The 25259-nt window shown below is 36.8% G+C and overlaps 1 protein-coding gene across 1 annotated transcript in view; it reads right to left on the bottom strand.

Annotated features, from left to right (window-relative positions):
* The window catches only part of LOC142330071 (serine protease inhibitor dipetalogastin), a 124752-nt gene extending 123802 nt beyond the window's left edge, over positions 1-950 (bottom strand). The window contains exon 1 of the mRNA XM_075375120.1: positions 827-950. Within this exon, the coding sequence (XP_075231235.1) occupies positions 827-890 (64 nt within the window). The 5' untranslated portion in view covers positions 891-950. The remainder of the gene's footprint in view (positions 1-826) is intronic.
* Between the last annotated feature and the right edge of the window lie 24309 nt (positions 951-25259).

Genomic DNA, 25259 nt, shown 5'->3' with positions numbered 1-25259 from the left:
CGTAAAATTTACGTCAAATTACATGAAATATATGTCAAAATTACGTGTAATGTATTTACGTTACGAATAATTTACGTTCAGTTGCATTTAACTTAAATTAATTATCTGCTTTATTTAATAAAATAATGTTAATTGTAAATGATTTGATTGAATAATTATTAATGATTAGATGGTTATAATAATACAAATATATAATACGTAAATAAACTATTATGTTGTATTTTGTACACCTCAATGCATTTCTATTTCAACTGCAAAGGTAAAAAATATTCAGGTACTTTAAGATAAGACAGTAAATAAAATTGTGGGCTGAAATTTAGAACAAGGAATATGAATTAATTAAAATACACATTTGAAAAAAAAGAAAAACTCAACAAATAATAAAAATAACAATAATAAGTAAATAAATGAATGATTTGATGCTTTTGACAAAAAAAGTAATAACTCGGCTGCAAAAATTACAGATTATTCTACGAAACACTGAACCATTTCTTCAGTTAAGTATTTAGTAATAAAATTATAATAATGATAAGCTCTTTATTATTGTGATCAGCTGTATCTTATCGGGCATTGCTTAGGAAGAACGGAATATATTTACGATTTACCAGGAGAGTGAGTGAGTGCTTCTTTTAGTGACAATCTCTGGACTTCGTAATCATATTTTTTGACGTGTAATATATATATTTTTTTTTTTTTCTGACAGTGCAGTAGAATTTGTTTTTAATGAGAATTATTGTACGTCTTAACGACTCGACTCAGTAATCGTATAAAATAAATTAAACATGTGCTATAATAACACCGTAATTAGATAATACACTCCGCTCACCTGGTAAGCTGAAGGAAATGAACATAAATAGAGAGGTAATTAGACTCCATGAGATGCACCTCATCCTGATGACCGTCAGTGTTCTTGAACTTGGTCTTAAGCGGCCTTCACTCTAGGAGCCCACTGGCTTACTACTGGAGAAGATATTATGTCGATCCTTCTGTTAGGATCCCCACCAAATCCCACCTTTCTCTTTTCTCTTTCCTTTCTATCTCTCTCTTCTATATTATCTGCCTCCCTCCACTAATACTGCATCTCGAACCTCGTCCTCTGATAGTCAGTTATCCTCTTTTACCCGATTCCTTTTCATACCATCTTTCTTCAATAAATATTATTTTTCTTCAACACCAACTATTTCTCATTGTTTGCAACGTTGATGTGACAAGCCGGTATTTTGTGAGTAGATATTTTAACCGCTGATAACGACTTTCTGTTCCAGAATTTATCTTCATTTATGTAAAAATAAATTAAACCTCTTTTTTGTAGTCATCCGGTAGCAGTTGAAAGGCACGTGATTTAAGTATTACGAATTATTGATTTTTTTAAGGTTCTCAAGATATTATAATATAGTAAATTTATTATTTTTATTCTAGTAATGGAATTTTTTCAACGTAACTTAAAAGTAACTATTATAATAAAAATTATGTAACAAAATCATGTTTACTGGTGAAAGAGTTTTACATACATTAATTTATGTTTCGTGAAATGTATTTGTTCAAAAATAAAAAGTACAATTTCAAACCTCCTTCATAATGTTCTTTTAGCTTATATAAAAAAAAAAATATTGTTCCGTACTGGAAGAACCAGTTCAAACATAAAAAACACTACTTTATTAAGGTTGATGTTCCACTTAAAAGCATCAAGGATAGATCAAATAGTAGAAAAGACAAATGTTGGAAACGAGCTAAAACAAGTAGTATAAATTGAGCAAAGGGAGAGATGTGCCAAAGAGATGGATGAAATGGACTAAAAACGATCTTACAGAGAACTGAAATGAGTTTAGATTCAAGACAATAACGGTTGGAGAAGAGCGACCTGATGTAAAAATGGGAAAGCAACAAAGAGCTTCAAGGTCGTCTTCATTCGTGTTCATTAGTATAGCGGGCCTTTATTCTATGTCGATGAAATATCAGGAAATGTTGGTATTCCAACCGATCCGATTTATCCTCCAAACTTCTGTAGCAAGCATGCAAAGGTTTTATTACGTTACACAAAAGTAAAACATAAATAGACGAGCAGATAGCTTAATAAATCAGTAAACTTTTTTCAATCGATGTATAATGCTTCCAATTTCTTAGATTAATTCTGACAAACATGCATTTATGTCAATAAAATATTACGATATAAAAAGCCACGGAAGAACCATTTACTCAAACGTTTAGTTTGTTCCAATTATACATACTTTGTGAAATGCCGTAGGAAAAATTTAGCGTACTGCTTTTCAGCAATGCATTTCAGTTTTGTTGGCCGTTTCGGCGTTCAGGAACGTTTTCTACACCTACGTAATGAAGAAGCCTTTAATGCGAGAGAGTTGTCAAAAACTCATCCTTTACATCTGCGTCTAGGTTAAGACATAATTTTTTTTTGTGAACAATTTCAGTTAACCATTATAACACAAATTCAATCTGGTGCTCAGTTTTATGGCATATTAGACGATGATACGGTTGAAATAAATCGATAAAGATTTTTTAGTCGGTTTGGATAACAACTGACTCCCACCTTCAGCGAAACCAATTCTTAATATTCAGATAGGATCTGGCCGATAAAAATTACATTGTAGGTTATGATAGTTATATTTAAACATTCTATCTCTAACGCTTGTCGTGAATTAAAGTTCATGACAAGTCTGTTAATATTTAATTTGAAAAGGATATTCTTTACGTTGTTTTTGTGAGTGTTTTCGAAATTTGTCAGATTTGACTGCAAAATAATTATGTGTTTTTATTTCGGTTATTCATTTACATTTTAATTTTTGGCTGAAACATTTTAAAATGAGTGGATCTTTCGTCTCAAATTATTTTATTTTTAGTAGATGTAATAACATATTTGGTTGTTCTCAATTTTACATGAAGAGAAAAAAATCAAGAGTTTTGCTCTTAATGAAATAAATCACGTTTCTTTCTTAATAAGCTATTACTAATGCAGTTCGTTCCTGACATTAAAGTTTGGTTTCTTTTCTGAAGTATATTCATCCTTTATTTATATTAGATTACGTTTAAAGTCAATATTATAGAAATTTTTCTGTTGTATTTAACATCGACTTTCATAGGTTTTCCATCCTCAGGAAAGAAAGGAATATGGCTAGATTTGTGAGCTGAAATTCCATTACTAACTCCAGTTTACTAGTTGATGTATACAGAATAAGGTGTACATGAGCGATTACGTTATATTAACATACATATCCGTTACCTAACACTGGAAAGTAGTACAATAATACACCTAAAGCCGTTGATATTACATATTTCTTGGATGTAAAATTCCAAAACCAAACGACCTAATGTATGAGACACCAGTCATCACCGAAAATAGTGTAGACATTCTCAGAAATGGCTTAATAGGGAAAGCGAGAAGGGTGGTGGTATCCGGTTTTCTTATACTATCGCTATCAACATCCCAATCCACCTGTAGTGATTGTGACACACAGCCCTACAAATAACATCTTCATATTGTTCACCACAGAAACTGGATATGTAATTATCATCAGCTTCTACAAAGCAACTGTAACTATAGTGACACATATCACTGATATTCTACATACGTCACAGCCGTAAGAACGGCTGGAACGAATAGTACAAAGGTACAAAGTAATATAATCCTTTTTGTGTGAAAAAATGCATTATATACATTGTTGAAAAATCTTGTTCTTATTTATTTTAATATTATGCTTTTTCCCTTCTTAAAGTGCGGACCTTTAGGTATTTCTCACTTCACTTATATAAGTATTATATATGCTTACAACAAATTCTTTAAATTCTGTAATTATTATTTATTTTTAGTCATAATCTACGTTAGAAATAAAACAATTGCAAATTAACTATCATAAGCAAAGAAGCATCAAGATTGGGTAGATCTTACCCGTTCATCTGCAACCACTGATCTTTCTTTATAGTATAACACGACGTTTATCCAGACCAAAACTTAATTTATGTGTCGTTACTTTATTTCTCGAAATTTGTTACAGGTTGTCTACTTCTTTTCTTCTTACATGCGAAAAGATTGATAATATTATGTAATACAATGTTGATAGTGGGTGTATATATATATATATTTATTTATTTATTTATAAATGTATGTATGCCCATAAATATATGAGCAAATTGCATTGAACTCAAGGAATCGCCCTGAAATACGCTCCGGGAAATTTTTACTTCCTAAATATTAGTAAGAAATTTACTGGTGGTGGAAAGCATAAGTAGCATGTACTGCTTGTCGGTAATTTCACCGATAAATTGATTTTGTATTGTCCTGGATCGAATGTACAAACTAAGCACTTTCAGTAGCCGAGAGTAAGGTACTGAGTTGTAGCTTTCTTTTAATTAATACGAACCGCGGGACATTTACGTTGACTCTTCTTTGCCGTTAGGGGTTATTGTGTCATCACAATCACTAGTTGCTTCTCACAGCCTCAGCAACGGCTGTTAACTTGGCAACAGCATTTTATTCCTCCGCTTTGATTTGTGCCTATCAAGACGGGTTGTAATCTTCAGGACAGCTGAAAATTTCACAACTGGGATGAGGCAGGTAAGAAAACTAAATTTCGATGAATCATCTGCTTGGTCTATTCTTTTTTTCTCGAATTCTTTCTGCCCAGTTCGGTGATATGAAGAACAATAATTCAAGAAATCCTCCGTATTAAGTAGCAAATTTTTCTGAAGGGACTTCGAAAGTGATATTACAACGTTACTGTAAAACTACAAAGCTAGGGGGAGGGGAAGCTCATCTCAAGGAATATCACAAATCACATTTAAAATCGTAAAATAACTTTTAGGTATATGTGATCTAGGTTTTCTAAAATAAATTTAAGTTTTATTATCACATCTTTATCGATTTGATGGACGTTACTGTTTTTGCGTAATCTTATTAATCTGAGCTGGATTAAGATAAAATAGAAACGTCTTTTACAATTGTTGATCCATATTTTTTTCGAAAATATTTTATTATAATTTTTTTATCAGTTGGACATTTTGAATGCAGTGACTTAATGTAAGAAGAAAATAAATTTTTTTCCAGCAAGTTTATTAATGTGATATATGCTACGTTCTAGAATGAGTACAACGTAACATAAGCAACAAAACAATCTAACTGTTTACAGCTCCTTTAAGAGAAAAGTACCTTACAGGTTACTTATTACAAGCACGAAATTGAAAAAATAACATATATATTTAGGTTGTATTTCTTAGTATAGTATTCTTCAGACTACATTATTAAATAACAGGATTCTTCAGATTTCATTTCTACAGATGCGACTGGTATTACAAAACAAATAAACATTGTTTCGCAAAATTAGAATATGTTGGTAGCCTATATTTGAAATTGTAAAAATGTTAAAATGCAAATATCCGTAATGGCATTTCGATTCTACAGTCGAGTTAAAGAGTCACAAACAGTAAAACAAAAATTAACTTTTTTTATAAAATTGTAGAGAAAATGCAAAACCCAGGAAATCTGTTTATGAACTAGAATATATTTACACTAAAAAAGAAAAAACCTAAGTTTGACGGTAGGTTTTTAATAGTCATTTGAAAAACCCTGTTTTTTCAATAACTTTATCTGTCTTTGAAATCTATGTTCACATTTAAAGATAGATTGACTTTATAATTTCTGTTGTAGACCTATTTATTTCTACTTAACAAAAGTTCGACAATTGCTGAAAACAAAATTTTCTTTATTTACGCCGAAATACTCAAAATTCTGATGAAAAGTAATAATTGATATCTAAAGTAAATATTTTATAAAACTCATTATAACTGATGTTATTGATCGTGAACATTATGTCTGCTGTCTTCGTGTATTTTACGCTCAAAAATTACTTTAATATCAGAAAAAAATGAATGCAGAAAAATTTATGCATTCATTTTTCTGCATAGAAAAATTTTCTATGCCAATGATTAAGTAACGATGAGAATGACCTCTCATTCAAACTTTCTGTCACTGTTCTATCTTGTTTTTATCAACGTGAGAATGCGTATTATTATGGAGAAGACACATCTTCACGAGTAAGTCACGTTAATGGTTCTCGATGGTACGCCTTAAGTTTTTTTTAAGCTTTTGCAGTACCTTTCAGTACTGTTAGTTTGACCTCGAGGCAGATGACAAGCTTTCAGAAGAATTACTCTCCTGTCACAAAAAAACTCTCATGGGGTATGGTAACGGCTAAAACTATACGGATATATTCTCACTTTGTTGAATAACCGACAACATTGACGCACCATGGGCGAATGTTTTTTGTACTGATTGCACCTCGTAGTCAGCGGGATTGATGATCGATATTATTAATGAAGTGGTATTGGAAAATATGTCTGTTGCCCGAAAGAGCTTGGAGCTAATTGGCAATGACTGATAACGTCAAAAGTTAGACAACTTTCGTTGCGTACCCAAGCCAAGCATCAACTTGTAAATTAATGCAACTGATTGTTACATTACCTTCGTACGACTAACTTTTAATTTTTCTAAAAATATTTACTACACAATTCTAGTTTTTGTAATTAATTTATTATTAAAATAAAGAAAGAACAGATTTTAATTTGCAATATTTTCAGTTGAATCGCACTAGCTCAGAATCAGTCGTTGTTTTGTTGCACGTATTTGTCTCGCGCTCCGTGTTTTGAAGATTTTACTAGGGTTTTGTGTTGTTATGTGGTTGTTTTTCTTTTTTTTTTTTGTTGTTTATTGTTGTTTTTTTAACTTTTGGTTTTTGTTGTTTTTTTTTCGTTCGTATTGTTGTTTACTAGTATTTGTCTACCGTAACAAAGGACTATTTGCTTGGTTACGCAATATTCATTTAATCAAGGGCAGTTTGAATTAATGGTTGATTGAATTAATTTGAATCATTGATCGATTTAAATTAATTAATTAATTTCGTTTATTTATATTTTGTTGTACTATGGCTAAAGAAGATCAGTCCAGAGATGTCAGCCGAGAGGGATCAGCAGAGAGGGAGAAGATCAGCCCGGAGGGGGGCCTCGGATCTGGATCCGGAGTATGCCTCACCGATGGAAGAGGGGAAGCTCAAGAAGAAGGGGGTGACGAGTGGAGTGACTTCTGATACTGTCAAGCGGAGGTGGCGCCTAGCTAAATACGGCTATTCTTCTTCGTTACGTTAGGAGGCTTAGTTCTCTAGTTAGCCAACATGTAGATACGAATGCAGAAATTGGGGAGTGTTCCCGTAATATGGATGGTATTTCTCGGATAGTGACTGTTCTGAGACGTGTTGTAGGATACGTCTAAGAGGGCACGGTCGACTCAGTTTGATCTAGTGTATGAAGCTACGAAAACTTACTTCATTTTTTCTGATGTGGTCACCCAAATTACGGATGTAGGTACTTCTGGGATAGATGTGCGGAAGGTACTGAACAATGGGGTAGTTGACAGCGAATTGCCCTGGCTGATCCTCCAGAGATGGCCCAAGGGGACCATCTCCCTAAGAGGTATTTATGCCCACTATGGTACTGGAGGCTGTCAGTGAAGCTGATGGCGTTGCGTGGGTGGTCGACCTGGTACGAGGGGCAGATTATCGGGCCACCTACGCGGTGTTGGGGAAGATGCCTTGGGCGGGCCAGATACTTCGATCGGGCTCACTGCGGGCAGGTCAGGTTGTTGCTAGCAATACCCATGCGATGGATTTGGCCTATGGGTTAGTGGACGTAGGCGGACTGATTTATTTGGTGTTAGTGAACTCATCGGAAGGTGAGGAACGTTTGGTCAGTCGCTTGATGTAATCAACTCACATGGTATTGGATGAGAATGCCAGTGTCTGTTTTTGTGGGCCTTACGAAAGGCCACCCTTTCGTGAAAAGAATAATATAAAATAATAATATAAAGAAGCCCCACGGCTTCTTTTATATTAAGTTATTGAATATGTGGCTCGTAGGCGCTCTTGGAAGTTCCAGGCGCACTCAGATATGTCATCAATGGGTACCACAGTGGGTAATGTCTCGGCGGAGAAATCAGCAGGGTCCCCGACCGCGAGAGTGATGGTGAAAGCGGCAGACCGCACATATGCAGACCTCCTTCGAATCGTAAAGGACTCCGTGCCGCCGGGCGAAGCAGGTGTACTCTCGGCGCGTCGAGGTGAAGGAGAGGACGTTTACATCAGAATTAAGGACACTAAAGTCGCTGCTATGCAGCTACGCTGGAAAATTTTGAACAAAGGCTTGATAGTTACCGCCGGTAGGGGCGTTTTCACTTGCTCATAAAGGACGTAGACGCCCTTACCCGCAAGACAGCTGAAGACTCAGTGACGATAGATTCCTCTCCCTGCGGGTCTCATTTGGAGATACAAAAGTGGCAATGGTGACGGTTCCGCCTCTGCTCCCGGATAAATTGATGAAGGACGGCTGCACCCGCATTGGATGGTTGTCTTGCCGGGTTTCAAGGAGATCAACTGAGAAGCGAGGCTATAGATGTTGGGGAATTGAGCACCAGACTGGGTCCTGCGGCGGTCTCGATAGGCGAGGACATTTTTTCTGTGGGGTTGCGGGAGGAACACTATTCTTCCCTGCCTTGCTAAGGTTAGGAAGGCTTTTGCGGCAAAGTGTGAGGGTTTTGAAGCTTTGGCCTCCAAGCCCAAGGAGGAGAAAGTTGTTCCCAAGGTGATCCAAGCCCCAGCGCCGTCCAGGCCATACGCTTACGTGCTGAAGACCAAGCGTGAAGCCAGCAAGGCGGCTAAGAAGCTGGAGGTCCTTTTTGTTAATAAGGCAGAGGGCTCGAAGACCGCGAGCTAAGACCTGAAGCGTGATTTCCGGGCAGCCCTTCGTGGTGACCGGAATCACCTGAAGATTAGGGGCATTAACGAGACCAGCAAAGGGTATTTGTGGCAGAGAACAAGGAGATGGTCCAAATCATCAAGAACTCTCCAGCAGTCAAGAATCTTGAGGTCAAGGTAGACCCCTAGGGTTTGAGAAGGCCCCATGTCATAGTTTATGACATAGAGCGGAGCCTCTCCGATGACGAAGTTCTGTATCTCATCCGAGAGCAGAACACTGATTTCGACGAGGCCTCGTTTAAAGAGCAGTGTAGGCTTGTCTTCAAGACTGGTAAGCGTGATGCCCCACGGTATGACGGGTATTGAGTTAGGGGCTGGTCTCCATCAGAGGAGATCCCCACTCAGAGTGTCCCCACTCAACTGATGGACGATGTACTTCCAGATTATACCCGGGTTGGTGAGACCTCTTATCATCGACGTGTCTGAAGGGAAGTTGTAGGTTTTCACTCCGAGATTGTGTATTCAGAAATTACGGAAGTCCGTGAAGTAATTTGTAGCCTGGCCCGGAATAACACCGCCGGCTATGATGGTATCACGGTGGAGCTCCTTGTTCGCACCTTGCCTGTGATTCTTGGTCCGTTGACTAGGGTTTTCAATAGGTTGTTGTTCGCTGGGCACTTCCCAGCATGTTGAAAACGTGGTGTGTTGAAATTGCTCTTCAAGGGTGGGGACAAGGATCCCACTGTAAGTTCCTCTTACCTTTCTCTGACCCTCTTGCCTGTAGTAGGTAAGGTTTTCGAGAAGGTTTTGTACTTCTGCATTAACAGCGGGCTAACTTCTAATCACACGCTGATGAACGACCAGTATAGTTTCCGCCCTGGCAAGGCACAGAGGACGCGGTTCTTAGGGTTATGGATTTGGCTTCAGCCAGCGAGTGCAAGTATGTACTCCGTGTTTTGGACATATCCGGGGCGTTCAATAACTTGTGGTGGCCCTCTGACTTGTTTCAGTTGCAGCCGCGTGGTTGCACGCTAAACGAGATTAGAACTCTCTCGAGTTACTTCATCGACAGAACTGTTGTCCTCCGTGACAGCAGTTCGGAGGTAGGAAAGACCCTGTCTAAAGGTTGTTCACAGGGCAGTGTTCTAGGTCCCCTCGTCTAGGGTCCGCCTGAACAGTTGATTGGCCGAAGGTATGCGCTTTGGTAGCGAGTCATGGTTAGTCAGATAAGAGATGTCAAATTGTTAAGCTGTCGGTGGAACGGCGACTGCACTGCCGATAGGAATGGGATGCCGTGCAGCCGTGAGGTGTAGCGGCATCTCGACAATAGTTTATTGTGGTGAATGTCACGCGGGACTCTGCAATGGAGCTGAGTGGGAGTAGGCGATTAATCCGCCTCTCCCTGGTAGACCAGACCGGAGTCCATAATTAACCTAAGTCAGGGATTTATAAAGCGTAAGCTGAGTGTCACTCAGGGAACTAGGACAAAATTTCGTTGTTGCGATCAACATGTTTGGTGGCATATTGTGTTTATTTTGCCTCGAATTACGAGACATTCACGAAATTGGCTCATAACAAGTAGAACTTGGCGCGGGGTTTGCCCTTCCACGAGCTCGGTTAGCTAGTTCAGAGGGAGACGATGTAGGATATTCAAGATGTCCGGACGAGGCCCGCAGCGAAGGCAATAAGCTGAGTTATTAAATCACCAATGCAAATGTCTACCGAGGCATTTGCATCGGTGGCATTCCAACGTGGCCAGGCTTATTGCTATGAGATGTAAAAAGGTAAAAAGTCAGAAGACGATAGACGACTCCCGTTAAAGCCCAACAGGGCAAGGACGGAGGGCGTGGTGTGGCGACCGGAACGTCACTAGGCGTGTGTCTTCCCCAAAGGGATTGGGATGTGGGGTTGTGGGGTTTCCTGTTAAAGCCCATCATGGCTAGGGGGTGATGTGGCGACAGGAAGCGTCACAAGGCGGGTGTCTTCCCCTACGGGGTTGGGATGTGGGATTGCGGAGCACCTACGTAAGGAATGCCCAACGGAGGCTAAATGTACCTTTTGTAATTCTCGGGAACATTCTTTCGGGGGACGCGGCTGCAGGGCCAAGACGAAATAATAAGGTGCTTTTCCAGTGTTTTGAGGAAGACCTGAGTTGGGACAGCTCTGTCCAGGAGGAGTGGCCTCTTTGGTGTCCCGCTGCCGGTGATTAGACAAGAACTCCCTTAGTGTTCCGATCGGACTTCGGTGAGGGGGACAAACTAAGACCGTTGTCCTGATGGGGGATTCCTTTGGGGTTCTTGATTTCAGCCGTGGCGTCAAGATCGGTGTCCCGGTGGGGGATCTCGTAGAGATCCCCTCATTAAAGGCGGCATGGCGACTAATTAAAGACCGAGTCCCGACTGTCTGGGGGGAAGGTCAATTCTCGACTAGGCAGTTTGAGGCGATGGCACCCCCTGGAGCTGTGTTTATGATTGGTTGCGGGTCCGGTTCCAGGGAGGGTAAAATACTGATGAACTCACAAAAAAAAAATATTTTGGAAAGATTAGAAATTTTTAATATAAATTTCGTAAGTAATAACTAACATTTTATTTGCAGAGAATAGAATTAGGCTAAAGTATTTTAAAATATCAGAGCAAACAACTGATATGTGGAATTCAATTTATTGAAGAGAGTAGTTTATAATTTTTTTTCTATGAACCAGGCTTGGATGAAATTTGAGCAAACTTTTATCACGAAAATCCAGATGATATCAGTGCACTTTGTTAGTTGAGGTTCAATTAACCACACGTCTCAGGAATGGTCGACTGAGTCTGTACAAGACTACACCTCATTTAAATGTCATATATTACATTTTCATCTCATTTGGCCGTGGGAGAGGTTGTTTAAGGTTCATTGGTAGAACTGCAACATATACATCAGGAAAATAAATAAAAAATAAATATCCAAATGACGAAATTGTTTTCATCAATGGTCCCGTGAGGATTTGAGTCGATTCGATGGTACAACTAATTATGTATTTGAAAGATAAGTGGTAAATTGACCAGTAGACAACTGCTTTTGTTCGTGTTTTAGGTAATTTCATAAGGAAGCTACCAATTGTAATGAGTACCACGATTCGACTTCCGGAAAATTTCGACTTATCTTTGCGTTTCACATCCCTCGACACCATAACCACCGTCGGTTAAAATGTTTATATATATATATTTCGCTTTCTTGTGGACACGATAACTGCCATAATTTTGCGCCAATCGCTTTTTAATTATTCCTTAAATATATCTCGTCACAAAATCTCAGTTTGTTAACGGCCAAAATCGGACCATGGAGGTGAAAATGGAGGGGGGTGGCTTTTTCGAAAAAACAAAATATCGCTATAACTCTCTTATTAAGTAAAATATCGAATTCAATTTAAGTTCCTACTATAATTTGGATGAGGGCCTAAAACGTATCTAAGTAAAGTTTTTTGATATCACCAACCATTGGCCCATGAGGAGGAAAAAATGGGGTTTTGAAGACAAAAAAATCATACCCCATTAATAGGTACAGAATCGAATCGGTTTAAAGTAGCCGTTAGTTCTCTAAACATTATCTAAAACTTTTTTTCTGGATCAATTTTTTATATGATCAACCCTTACGGCAAGGGATGAGCAAAATTGTAAGAAGATGGGGCTTGTCGTATGCTAAACACGCGAAACTTTTTCACATGCAACTATTGTCGTATTGAGTAAATTTGAAGTTTTTCTTCATTATAAGGTGGAAATCTTTTTTATCCCCTACTTAACACCGAAGAAATCTACCTTCGCCTTCCGGCGTGCCGAAAAGGATTTTTTAAAGCGAGAGAGAATCAATCTGGTAATACTATAATTGTTTAATGTCATAATACGGAACAGCAGAAAGGGCATCTGGACATAACCCGTCTTTACCGCTCGCGTTCCAAACCAGATATAGCCAAACACACTTTCTTTTATCTGCTTTCTATTTCCAAAATAGAATTCCACCACTTGATGAATCAATTTTTAATAAAATCTGAGCGATATAGATAAGGCCTGAAATCAGAAACCGTCGTTAAGCCGCCCTTTTAATCATTTTCAAGAGGTAATTCTCTCCATAAGATTTTCTAAATTAAGCCATTTCTATACATACCAAAACAACAGATCCAAAGTTTTAAATTGGCTGCATTAGAACAACTAATGTCTCCTCACAGATAATTCTTCTGGATTGATTCCAGAAAAACAGTCTGGTACGGTTTTAAGAACAATGGAAGTCCACAGCAAAAGACAAATCGGCTCCGGCTGATAGGTTTAGAATTTCCTTACGTAGGTAAGAAAAACATTCTAATTCTAGCCGCTATAATGCTGCGAAATTATTTAATAAATTATTCAAATTGTTTTTGAAGTTATATCCATTCAGATAAGAAATAAGAAAAAGTTGCACTCCACGAAGTAAAATTTCTCCTTTTATATTAAAATAAAAAACTAGAAATCTTTGAAAATCGGGAAATTTATGTTTTTTTTATTTGTTACAGTAATGTAAATATTTTAGTTTTCTTTTTTAATTTTCAGTTCTTCTGAATTGTAGAATTGGGTATAAATTTAGATTTCGTTACTTTGTAAAATGCTGTTAATTTTATCTCTGTAAATTCCTTACTGAGATAATTTACACATTAATGACGGATTTCTACTGGATTTAAAAAGTAGTATATATAAAAATAAAATTACGTAACTCGAAAGAAAATTAAAAATTTTGCTTTTTTTTTTGAAGATACTGTCAATTCTTAGAATGCTATTTAAGAATTCATTTTCTGACTTTAACAAGGTTTTGTGATTTCACAAGAAATAATTTCAAACTAGTGTAACACGAAATTACATTTTCTTCTTTAAAATGAAACGACAAGAATTCTATCCGTTCACGTAAAACATTTTCATAATGTAAAGAATAAACCAATATTCAGTTTCACTACATGCTAGAAATGGTCACAAAGTATTATATTTTCATCTTTATTTCATAGCGGAAGAAAGCATTGCGCTTGTAAAAACGTTACTCTTAGAGCTGGATAATTTTCCGAGTATCTAATTACAAATTAGTTACTAACATAAAATACACATTGCGGTTTTACCATAATGTAATTGTGTGTTACTGTCATAATCCGTGGTCATTTATTTTTTTAAATCCTTTTATTGCATAGCAAGAGAGCTTATTTATGATTTACAATGTTCTTGACTTCAATGTTCTTTATTACTTTGGCAATTATTACGTTCTATATTTTAATGTTTGCAAAGTCATAGGTGGAGTGCTAAAATTAACATAAAATTAGTTTCGCCAAAGTAAATTCAAATAAAGAAGAATATTCTTAAAAGTAATTAATCCGTTTAAAAAGGGGTATTATCGTTCAAGATTTTATTGTAAAGGAACATTTCATCGTAAAAAAGAAGACACACAGAAGCAATGGAAGCACAGAAGAAAAAGAAGCACAGTTATGAATTAACCGTTTCAATAAGGTAACACAAAATTAAAAAAAATCATTTTACAGTCTGACGCATTATTCAATACCTCGCAATATTAAAATTGTCTTTTTGTGATGAGGATAACGTATTTAACGAAAAAGATTAATAATTTTTCTGTCTTTCGCGAAGAAAAAGAATTCCTGTACAATATCTTTTATGTATACTTTAGACAATAGAATAATTTTACATAGTAAAATTGTTATTGTTATTATTATTTTGTCTTGTAGTCAAAAGTAATATTAATGACTATTACACACGGATGTACTTAGGTTTGCTATGCCCGAAATAATGCTTGATTTATTAACATCCAATCTACGTTATAAACATCATCCCTCATTATCTGTCAGTAGAGAGGTTTATAGCAAAAATTTGCTTGCACGCGATGTCGATGCCGTACGCGTACTCGCATCATGCGATAGCATTACTCTAGTGAAGCTGTATGTTGAACGTGCTAATTAATATTGTTCTACATTGAACAGAGTACTAAGCAACAGAAAATATTAAAAAAATATAAAATAATAAACAAAACAGCGAATAAAAAAAAATCAATTTTCATTAAATCTAAAATATCGCTTATAAATTCACATCTCTGCTGATTACTTATGAAACCTAATAGTTGAGTTAAAAAAAATAAATAAATAATAAAAAATTGAAGTTCATCTATTTTCATTTACCAGTTACTTTTCTCTCAATTCTAATTCCTTAGAAAAATTTGTCTTCAGTTAATTTAAAAAAATATTTTTTTTTTTTTTTTACTTTTCGATCTACTCGTCTTTACTACCAAGAAAAAACGTTTTAAAGTATTCTTCGTTAGCTACCTAACAAATAATTATTTCTCGCTACCCTAGCCCTGTATTTCTGCTTTCCATGTAGTATTCAGTTACTAGTTTTTCAAGTTACAGAGATCTCAACCAAGGTAGTTATTATTTAAAAATAAACTTCTATTTTATTAAATCTGATAAGCTGAATAAGAAACTATGCATAAACATTCCACATAGAAACACAAATATAATCTATATTATTACGTGATCGTTATAGTACTTTCTCCTGTTTGCTATAGTAACTTTGGCCCTTCGATGCGGACAAAGTTACGTTGCGGTCGAGCCTTCTTTCTGTGTTTTGAGCTGTAGTCGAGTGAGTACCTTCTGAGCGATTGTGAATTGAGTGCTTTAGCAACGGTAACATCATTTTTAATTGTGATTCATCATTCAAACTTATTCACGTAGTACAAGATGCAGTTTTGTTCGGGCACCCGCCTCAGCGCAGCGATAAGGTGGCAACGACTCTGGTATAAGTCCCTGTAAAGAGTAAAGGAACTTAGTCACACTTACGTCATATTGGCGTTGTTATAAGAACGAGGGCCATAAGCTGTGATTTTGTGCCGTACGTAATCTACGTACTGCACTCTATCGATCCAGTAACGGCGAAGAAGTGCATAGAGTGACAGGAGAATACTTAAGATCTCTAGCTGTCCGTTCTCGCTGCGGGCAGTCATCACGCTTGTAGGCTTGCCCGTTTAGCAAGTAGGAGGAAGACAGCGAAAACAGTTAATACATGGATATTCAGGGTAGGGAATCTCCGGCCATGGGAGAATTTCAGGTAGTGGCTAGCAAGCTCAGGCGGCGGAAGAGGAAGCCTGAGCCAGAAAGGGACACCACCCCGGTTTAACCCGGGTTAAACCGACCGCTGTGATCGAGGCATTCAAGAAGGCAAAGGGCAGACCTTGCAGTTCTGCCCCATTGGCTAAAGTGGTTCAGGATGACCTGGACTACTTATTCGAGTTTTTAGTTCTCCCTGGCGGTGTCAGCTCAGACGCGAAGAAAGCTATTCTTCTCCGTCTGACTAAGTTGAGAGTGGACTTCTCTGCTGAGGCAGAGAGGAATGAAAATTTGGCCTCTATGCCCAAAGAGGTCAAGGTGCTTCAGAAAGCGGCTCCAGCTCCAGCTCCATTACAGCCCAGGCGCTGTGGAGAGGTTGTACGTCAAAATCGGGAAGCGAGTCAGACCAAGAAACCCGAGGTGTTATTCGTGAACAAGCCGGAGGGTTCATCTAAATCGAGTGCGCACCTTAAAAAAAACTTCCAGGCTGCCCTTCGTGACAGCCGGTAGGGCCTTCGTATTTGGGACATTAAAGAGACCAGCAAGGGTCTAGTGATTGTTGCAGACGATAAGGAAACGGTCCAAGTCATCCTAGACTTTCCTGCGGTTAAGAAGTTTGAGGTCAAGGTGGAACCCAAGCGTGGTCGCAGGCCCCGGGTCATAATCTATGACATTGACCGTGGCCTGCCTGATGAGGAGGTTCTAGCCCTGATTAGGGAACAGAGCACCGATTTGGTCGAGGCTGCGTTCAGAAAGGAGTGTAGGCTTGTCTTCAAGACGGATACCCGTGATGCCTGTTGGTATCACGGGATGTTTGAGTAGGGCGCTGGTCTCTTCCAGGAGTTCTTGTTGGAGGGTGGAGTCTTTCTGGATTTTTCATCCTGCCGCGTCAAGGAGTACCTTGACGTGCAAAAATGCTTCAAATATTGTCGCTTCGGCTGCAGGGCCAAATTTTGCAAGTATGCGTCGGTCTGCGCGCATTGTGGTGAAGAGGGCCACAAGCGTGATGATTATCCGCAGCAAAAAGAGGTTCCGACTTGTGTCTACTGTAAAAGGTTGCACAAGAGTCTTAGGCACTCTGTGAATAGTAAAAAGTGTGGTTGTTACAACAGGGCAGTTGAGATTTATTTCAACTCTCTCGATGGTTAGGTTCGGTCATCTAAATGCCCAGGATACCTATGTAGTCCAAGTTTAGTTAGGTGAAGTTGTCGAAAAACGGAGCCACGATGTTGTTCTTCTACAAAATCCGTACGTGGTCAAGGGTAATCTGCCAGGTTTACCTAGTTGGAGGAGGTTATTAGTTGGTGACAGCAAGTCCGCCGTACTGTGCAGGAAGTCTTTAGATAGTGTCTTTATACGACAAGCCTCTGACACGCATCACGTCATTTTCAAGCTTGACGTGGATGATCTGGACCTAATTGTTGTTAATTCGTACTTTCATTACTGGAATCCCACTGCACAGCATTTGGGAAAATGGGATAAGTTTGTTAGGCTAGTAGCGGGTCGTCCTATTTTTATACGTGTTAATGCGAATGCCAAATCGCTTCTTTTGCACAATGGGATCGCGGATGATTGGGGCGAATTGATTGAAGGTTTCATTGCGCAGCATCATTTTGATGTTTTTAATGTAGTCGGCGAATTGCCTACTTTCGCCGATGCAGTTGAGTTGCCTTCCTTGATACCAACATTGATATTACCATTGGTATGGATAATCCTGATAGGATTCTGAACTGGTCAGTAGTCGGTGATTGTGCAAGTGATCATCGGCTAATAGTTTTTGAGTTGGTAGGCGGGCTGCACGATGTCTGTAGGGGGAACGTCCCTGTTCAGCAGGTGCGCTTCCTGCATAGGCGGGCGGATTGGCTTAGGTTTTTAAATATTCTTGTGGCCAGGTTCCGAGATTTGCTCTGTCTGGACGACAGAAGTCTGGACGAATCCTCATTAAACGACCTGGCAGTTGAAGCCGCTGATCAGTCGATTCCCAGAGGTACGGGTCCAGAGAGAGTAGCTGGATGGTGAACTTGGGATTTGACCGCGATGAAGCGGACTGTGGACCGGCTCAGAAGAGCCGCACAGCGTGAAGGTGATGCTGATCGGCGTGCAGGTTTGCTTGCGCACTATCGTCGGAAAAGGACCGAGTATTTTCATAAGATTAGGTCTTCTATGCGTGATTCCTGGCGCCCTTTTGTACAAGAGCAGGGAAATAAAGACCCATGGAGTGTTATCTATACAGTACTTGGTCATGAGAAGAAAAAAGACATTCTTCTGTCGGCTCTCTCGACCCAGTATGGAGTTTTTGTAGACAAAGATCGTCTCTTCACTCTTCTGATGAACGATCAGCCTCCAGATGATACAGAGGTTAGTGAAACCTCTTATCATCGACGTGTTCGTAGGGAAGTCGTAGATTTTCACTCTGAGAATTTGTCTTCTGAGATTACCGAGGCAAAAGTCCGCCAAGTAAGCCCCCGGATATGATGGTATCACAGTGGAGCTCCTTGTTCGCACGTTGCCAGTAATTCTTGGTCCCTTGACTAGGGTTTTAATAGACTGCTTAATAATGGAACAATTTTATTGGAGTTTTTCCTCTTGTTGATCTTAAATATTATTATGTAATCAGAACTATTTACCAAAGGAAATACGATAAAGGTATGAGGTTGGAGCTGAACGCTATTGATGCTTCTGCCTCGAAGTTCGGATTGGTTTTCAACTCAAGTGCGATGGACTTTCTATTAAGAGTAGTATGAAATACTGCAGGCAAATCTTTCATCCTTGCTTCAGATTGTATGATTCTCTATTGACTGTATCTTGCCTTTCGTGGAAGGAGAGAGTCCTGTGAGGGTCGAATTATATCCTCGGCTGTTGTGCAGATACTGAAATCCCAAATTCCACCAGTCAGTCGACGGCTTCGAATTGAGGAAAGCACATCAGATGTCTTTTATCACCACTTGGTTATATCATTTGTTTATGATGGCCCTCGGAACGAAACTTCATTCAGTTTATATGTATTTGAAATTCCTATGATCTCAAATTAAAAAAATCTAAGGGAGTCTGACATTCTTCGTTACCAATCCGGTGTGGGGCAGGTTTATCTCGTACATCTAACTCGACAGTGACATCAAATTGCTAGTGAATGTACCAAGAGAAATGGTACTCTTTTTGGGTCATGGCAGTGTACGGTATTTTAAATGGTTTGCGGTTGAGAATGAATATGTCTGTAACACCTCAGCGAGCCCGATCGATTCGCTTGTTGCTGGGTAGTGGCCAGGATCATTGGCCCAGGCAGTCCCTGATTCGAGCCTGCTCGTTGAAATTCATCAGGTCGAGATAGAAAAATACCAAATGCAAAAGTTTAATGACATACGTACAATCGCTTTTACGCTGCTGACATGTCTATGTCCGTAAAATTCTCATTGCGTGGAGTTTGAAGTAAAAGAAATTCCATGGATATGCGAAACCAGTCTCTCTTTCGGACCCTTCCCTCCAGCTTTAACTAAGTGCTGCAAGGCAGTTATGCAGACTAGAAATGGTTTAATAAAAATACATTTATTTGTGTAAGGAAGAAAGGAACTGTCCACACTGGAATAGGTTAACATATTATTTCTGAGGCGATTACTTAGATGAACCCGCCACCGTTTTTTCTTGTTCTATTCTTTCTGTTTTTCCCTCTTTTGCACTTTTTTATGTAATTTAATCCTTTGCTTCTTCTTGACAGAAAAATATTTTCCGAAGGAAAATCTTTTTCTGTCAACTACTATAAAAAAATAACAGTTTCTCTAATAAAATTGTTTCATAACTGAAAAATTATAATATAATTTCATTAGAGACGAATTTATTTATTGTGGAAGTTAATTTTTTTTTGCATTATGGAAGTTTAAAATCGTTAAACCATTACGCGTTTATGTTTCAGCTTGGATATTTTATTCTACTAAAAAATCCGGTAGTGAAAAATCAACTAAACTTGAAAAAAATTAAGATTATGAATCAAAATATTAATCTTCGAATTAAAAATTGTGTCTTATTCTTGGTCAACTAGCTTGCCTTAGAAACTGATAATTTCATCATTAGTTATTTCTCTCTTTATTAAAGAGAACTAATTTATTAGTACATCTATTTAACTCAGAAACCTCCCATAAAAGAAATCATAATCAGTTGTTCAAAGTTGTGAACAGGGACATAAACAAGACCGCAAGAACGACTGAATTAGTTCGATTCATCGTTTATAATTTTAAATGAATTAAAAAATTGTATTAATAAATATATTTTGAAAAATAAAAAATCTTAATTACCTTTTAGAAGAATTAATGACAAGTTTAATTTGAAGTAATTATCCCACAAATGCTTAAATAAACTTCTTTAAAGCAACAACCGTTGCTTTAGATGCTAATATTTCGTTACATCACTGAAAAAAAGAAACCTTTACGGTCAAACCGATCATCAACGTGCATATCACGTCATGTGACAATACATGAACTCCTTTCGGTCAAAGTGTGCTACTCAGTTATTCGCTTAGTTGCTTGAGAGATGCATCGTTGACATGTCAAACCAGTTACATTATGTCATGAGATGTAGTATCCATACTACAAGCTGTACATGCTCACTTGCATAAGTATTAACACAATTGTAGAACATCAACGACTACGGATTAAATATATTTAACAGTACAGTAAACTAACATAAAAGATCTTGTTTTGCTAAAAGATAAAAACAGTACATTTGTTATACTTATGTATTATTCTTCTGTCTAATAATCTAGAAAAAACTTTTATGATAAATGTGAACACGACGATTTCCTTTTCTATTTGGTATGATTACTTAATAAATCTAATACTTTTCCTATTAATACTTAATGTTATTTTTTTTTTTTTTTTTAGTAAATCTAATAGCAAAACATCATTTCCATAAAAGCATCTTGTTATATTAGCTTTTCCTCATTTTATAAATATCACTTGTTATTATTGTAATGCCATTAAATAAGTATCAATCATATACTGTTATTTCATATTTAAAATAAGACCATTTTTGATGTGATTTGTTTTACGTTACTACTTTCAAACTTTATTAAAGGTTTAGAGATACTACATAGGCCTAATTTTATGTTTATCCAATTTTTTGGCACAATACGGTTTAAATGGTCCAGTGTCTCCATAAAAGAATGATTTAAAGAAATTTGCAATCACTCTGAATAGTCCTAGATCGTGGATACCGGTGTTCTTTGGTGGTTGGGTTTCAATTAACCACACATCTCATGAATGGTCGAACTGAGACTGTACAAGACTATACTCATATTTACACTCATATATATCATCCCATTCATCCTCTGAAGTAATACCTGGTGGTAATTTCCGGTGGATAAACAGGAAAAAGAAAGAAAGAAAGAGCTGGGTTATTAAAATAACAAAAATAAAACTATACTTATTATTTTATGGTAAAAAAATAAAATAAGAGGGAGGATATCCACAAATTTTATTTTTTTAAATAAATAGTTTTTGCTAAGGAAGAATTTTCGCTCGTAATTTTTCTTTCATAGGGTGGTTTAGAGTTGAATATTTGCTGCTAAAATACATTCAGAAAATCTTTTTTAAAGTTATCTTTCACGTCTCATTACAACAATGTATTAGGAAGAGTCGCTGTATATAACAAATTCAAAAATTTGATATTTGGTGGTAAATTTAGGGACTAAAGATATTGGGTAATAGTTTTCATAACGACCGGACCAAAATTTACCTCTCTCACTTTTTCTGTTTAGCCTTCGGAATCGCCGTACGGTATTACTTCAGAGGATGAATGAGGATGATATATATGAATGTAAATGAACTGTAGTCTTGTACAGTCTCAGGTCAATCGTTCTGGGAAGTGTGGTTAATTGAAACCACCACCAAAGAACACCGATATCCACGATTTAGTATTCAAATCTATATAAAATTAACTGTCTTTACTAGTATTTGAACCTTAGAACTCTCGACTTCGAAATCAGGTGATTTGCGATGACGAGTTAACTAGACTAGTCCGGTTGGCAGTGAAATTTATCTGACCAACTGAAAGGCTGTCTACCGTCAGTGAACTCTGTACCTCTTGCTTTAAATAGGGTAAAAGCCAAAAAACGGCGCAATTCTGCTGACCATCGTCGGTCCTAGAACCGTAATGATATAAACGACAGAATTGGAGTTGTGTCGAAAGAACGATTCAGACAAACAACACTGCCATTCAATACTATTCCTGACCCCCGTAAGGGAAGACACTTGCCTAATGACGATCGCGATCGCCACACCACATCTTCTGTCCCTAGCCCTGATGGGCTTTACCAGTGGTTGTCTTTTAAATCGTCTACAGTTGATAAATTAACACATTCATCAGTTTGGCCTCTGTCAGGATGCCACCGATGAAAATGCCTCGGCAGAGGTTCCCATCAGTGTACTTACACAATTACTATCGCCTTCGTATGATCTCTTCCAACCACGATCACCTACCACGACGTACAAACCTCAACTATCATATTAACCGATTCTCCAAATCGCAATCCCCGCGCCTTCCTATAACACCGAAGGTTTCACTTTAGATATCTTACCGTAGAAAAAATGTTGAAATATTAAAACGTCTCTGTAAACTATCACTTCAAAGTTTTTTAACGATTATTGAATCATTAAATCTACTTGCTATGGTATAAATAATAAGCCATTAGAGATTAAAGGTTTTACAGTAATTAGGAATTTTATACTTGATTACTCTATAATGGTGCCATTAAACGAAAAAGAACTAATAGATTCAATTCATTTAAATCGTCTAATTTGTTTGAACTTTAAGCAAACACAACCGTTGTATATTTGCGATTCGTGAACTAGGATGTACGCAGTTGTTAGACGTTTCGCTAATCAATTTGTATAAGGTGAACGTAAAGTTCAGGATAGTTGATTGGATGTAAATTTTCAAGAAATATAAACTGAACGATACATGCAGAGTTCCGATCATGAGAGAATCTGTTTTCATACAAGAAAATATGAAAAAATAACAATCATAAAAAACGCCAGCAATAAAAAAGTTATATTCAAGCAAATAATATTAATAAAATGAGAATATCTAGGTTAATGTGCTAATTAATAATGTTTGGGATTGGGGCAATATTTAAAAATTCAACATTTATGAAAAGTTTAAATGATACTGATCACTGCACTGATTTTGTAACTTAGCAACTTTTAAAATATGTGATTCAACTTTGAAATTTTCAGTCCATGCTTCCTTAACAATGATATTTTCCATTTTAAAACTATATTTCCTACAACAAGAAAAAATATAAGTAAACCTTTTAGTTGAGATCCTTAAATATAATTTTCACCAGCACAATAGCTGAAGTTATATTGCGATTTTTGCTACAGCTTAACGGTTTAGTTCCGCTATCCAGCGTTTCTTGGCAGGTTTAGTAAGTGCTTACTGCGTTTTTATCTTTAATTTCTATCAACAGTCTTTTTAGTTTCATTAATTTCGTATATATTTAAAAGTTACAAAATAATGCCATGATCTGAAGACTTATCGCTTTTACTAACGTGAATGAATGGTAGAGCACGGCTATATCTCTCTTATATCTGTTCACACTTAAATCTTGGTGCGCACTTATTAATCTTATGGAAATTGCCAAAATGTCAGCATGTATGGAAATTGTCGCAAAACCGATACTAATATACTTTTTTAATTGTTTTTAATGTATGAATGAACACTAAAAAAATGTAGTTAAACAATTAGGAGTTGTAAAATTGAATATTTTAATACAAATTTTTTAGAATGGAGTTGAAGTAATCAATATAAGATCCACGTTATTGGAGAATTATTATTATATATATGACTCCATGTACACAGAAGCAGAAATACTGAGGCTACAAATAATCGTTTAAATCGTTAAACACAATTATTTTAATTAGAAAAAAATGAAGAAATTATTGAACTGAGCAATACAGTTAATTTATTTTTAATATAGAACTGATAATCCTAAACCTTATTTCGTAATAATGATTGAATCACTTTCTTCTCCATTTAAAAAAAGAAACACTGTAGAAAAGCTTATACTTCAGTACGAAACTGTAAAATATAAGTGAACACTGTACGTTTCATACTACAGTAGAAGTCGCACATAACGAGGTCGTTTGTTACGAGAATCCCCGGTTGTAATCAGCAAAAATAGAAAAATTGGCTTGGTTTCGTATTTTATTAAGGTATAGTAAAGTTTATTTTAACGAACTAATGACGAATTTAGAAGACGGTGATAACAAACAAATTAACTTCTCTCGAATGATAAATTTGTTCCCTGAGTAATTAAAAACGTGAATGGTTTTAGAATACCCGTACAGAAATTAAATGCTAAATTAAAAGTCATTAGTACTGTAAGTTTGAAATATTGAATACATTGTCTCCCTAGGTAAGTAAAAATAGGTAATAAGAAAAAATCAGATGCAGTAGTAGCCATGTACAATTTTTTACTGACTATTTCTGGATTCTGGTAAATTTCATTCCTCCATTATTATCAGGTTAACACAGGATGAGAAGAGTGAGCAATTATTCAGTCGAGTTCAGGTATCGATTCTTAAATAGGTTTCTTGCTACTTTGTACAGTACATTAGTGTTTTAACTCGGGCTGAAGTCAGTGTATTTTCAGCGAACGTGTTCTGGTGTTTTTTGATAAAGTTTTACACGCAGAAGTAATATCGGACGTTAAAATAAAAATTCTTTCAGTTTGCGACAAATTAAAAATTACTGAGGAAATAGAAAACGGGCGATCTAATATTCCCGCGTGTTAAAACTAATGGGATTTCTATTTCCACTGTCTCAACGATTTTGAAGAATTGTGATAAGTTAAGGATAGATTTTTAAAATAATCAGTCTCATGTAAAGAAGATAAGACCGCGTGAAAAATTATTTGAATGAAGCTCTTATCACGTGGTTCAAAGTAAAGAGAAATGAAAACGTTCACATAAAGGACCCATTTTCAGAATTCAGGCAGAAGAATTTTCTGACCAGCTAGGATACAAAATATTTGTTTATAGCGATGATTGACAACCGATTTAAAAACAGACACCAAATCGTTTTTTGCAAACGTAAGCTATGAAGAAGGGAGTACAGATAATTCTGACATTAGCAACTGGCTGCCTGAAAAATGGCCACTAATAAGATCCGATTATGAATGGTCCGACATGTTTAATGCTGATGAAACGGCCTTATTTTATAAATTATTTCTTAGCAAAACATTTAAATTTAAAAGAAAAGTAAGACTTACTATTCTTCTTTGTTCTTGACTAGAGCTGAAAGTAGAAAACTTTTTGTCACTGGAAAATCAAGAAACTCCCGTTGCTTTAAGAACGTCAAAAAACTTTCGTTAATTACTTAGCCAGTACAGTGGAACGGATGTCTTCAACAATTTTTGAAGC

This window comes from Lycorma delicatula, chromosome 1, assembly GCF_047948215.1.
Source record: "Lycorma delicatula isolate Av1 chromosome 1, ASM4794821v1, whole genome shotgun sequence".
In the NCBI taxonomy this organism is placed as follows: Eukaryota; Metazoa; Arthropoda; class Insecta; order Hemiptera; family Fulgoridae; genus Lycorma; species Lycorma delicatula.
The sequence above is the reverse complement of the archived record's forward strand: the minus strand, read 5'-3'. Positions and strand labels throughout refer to the sequence as shown.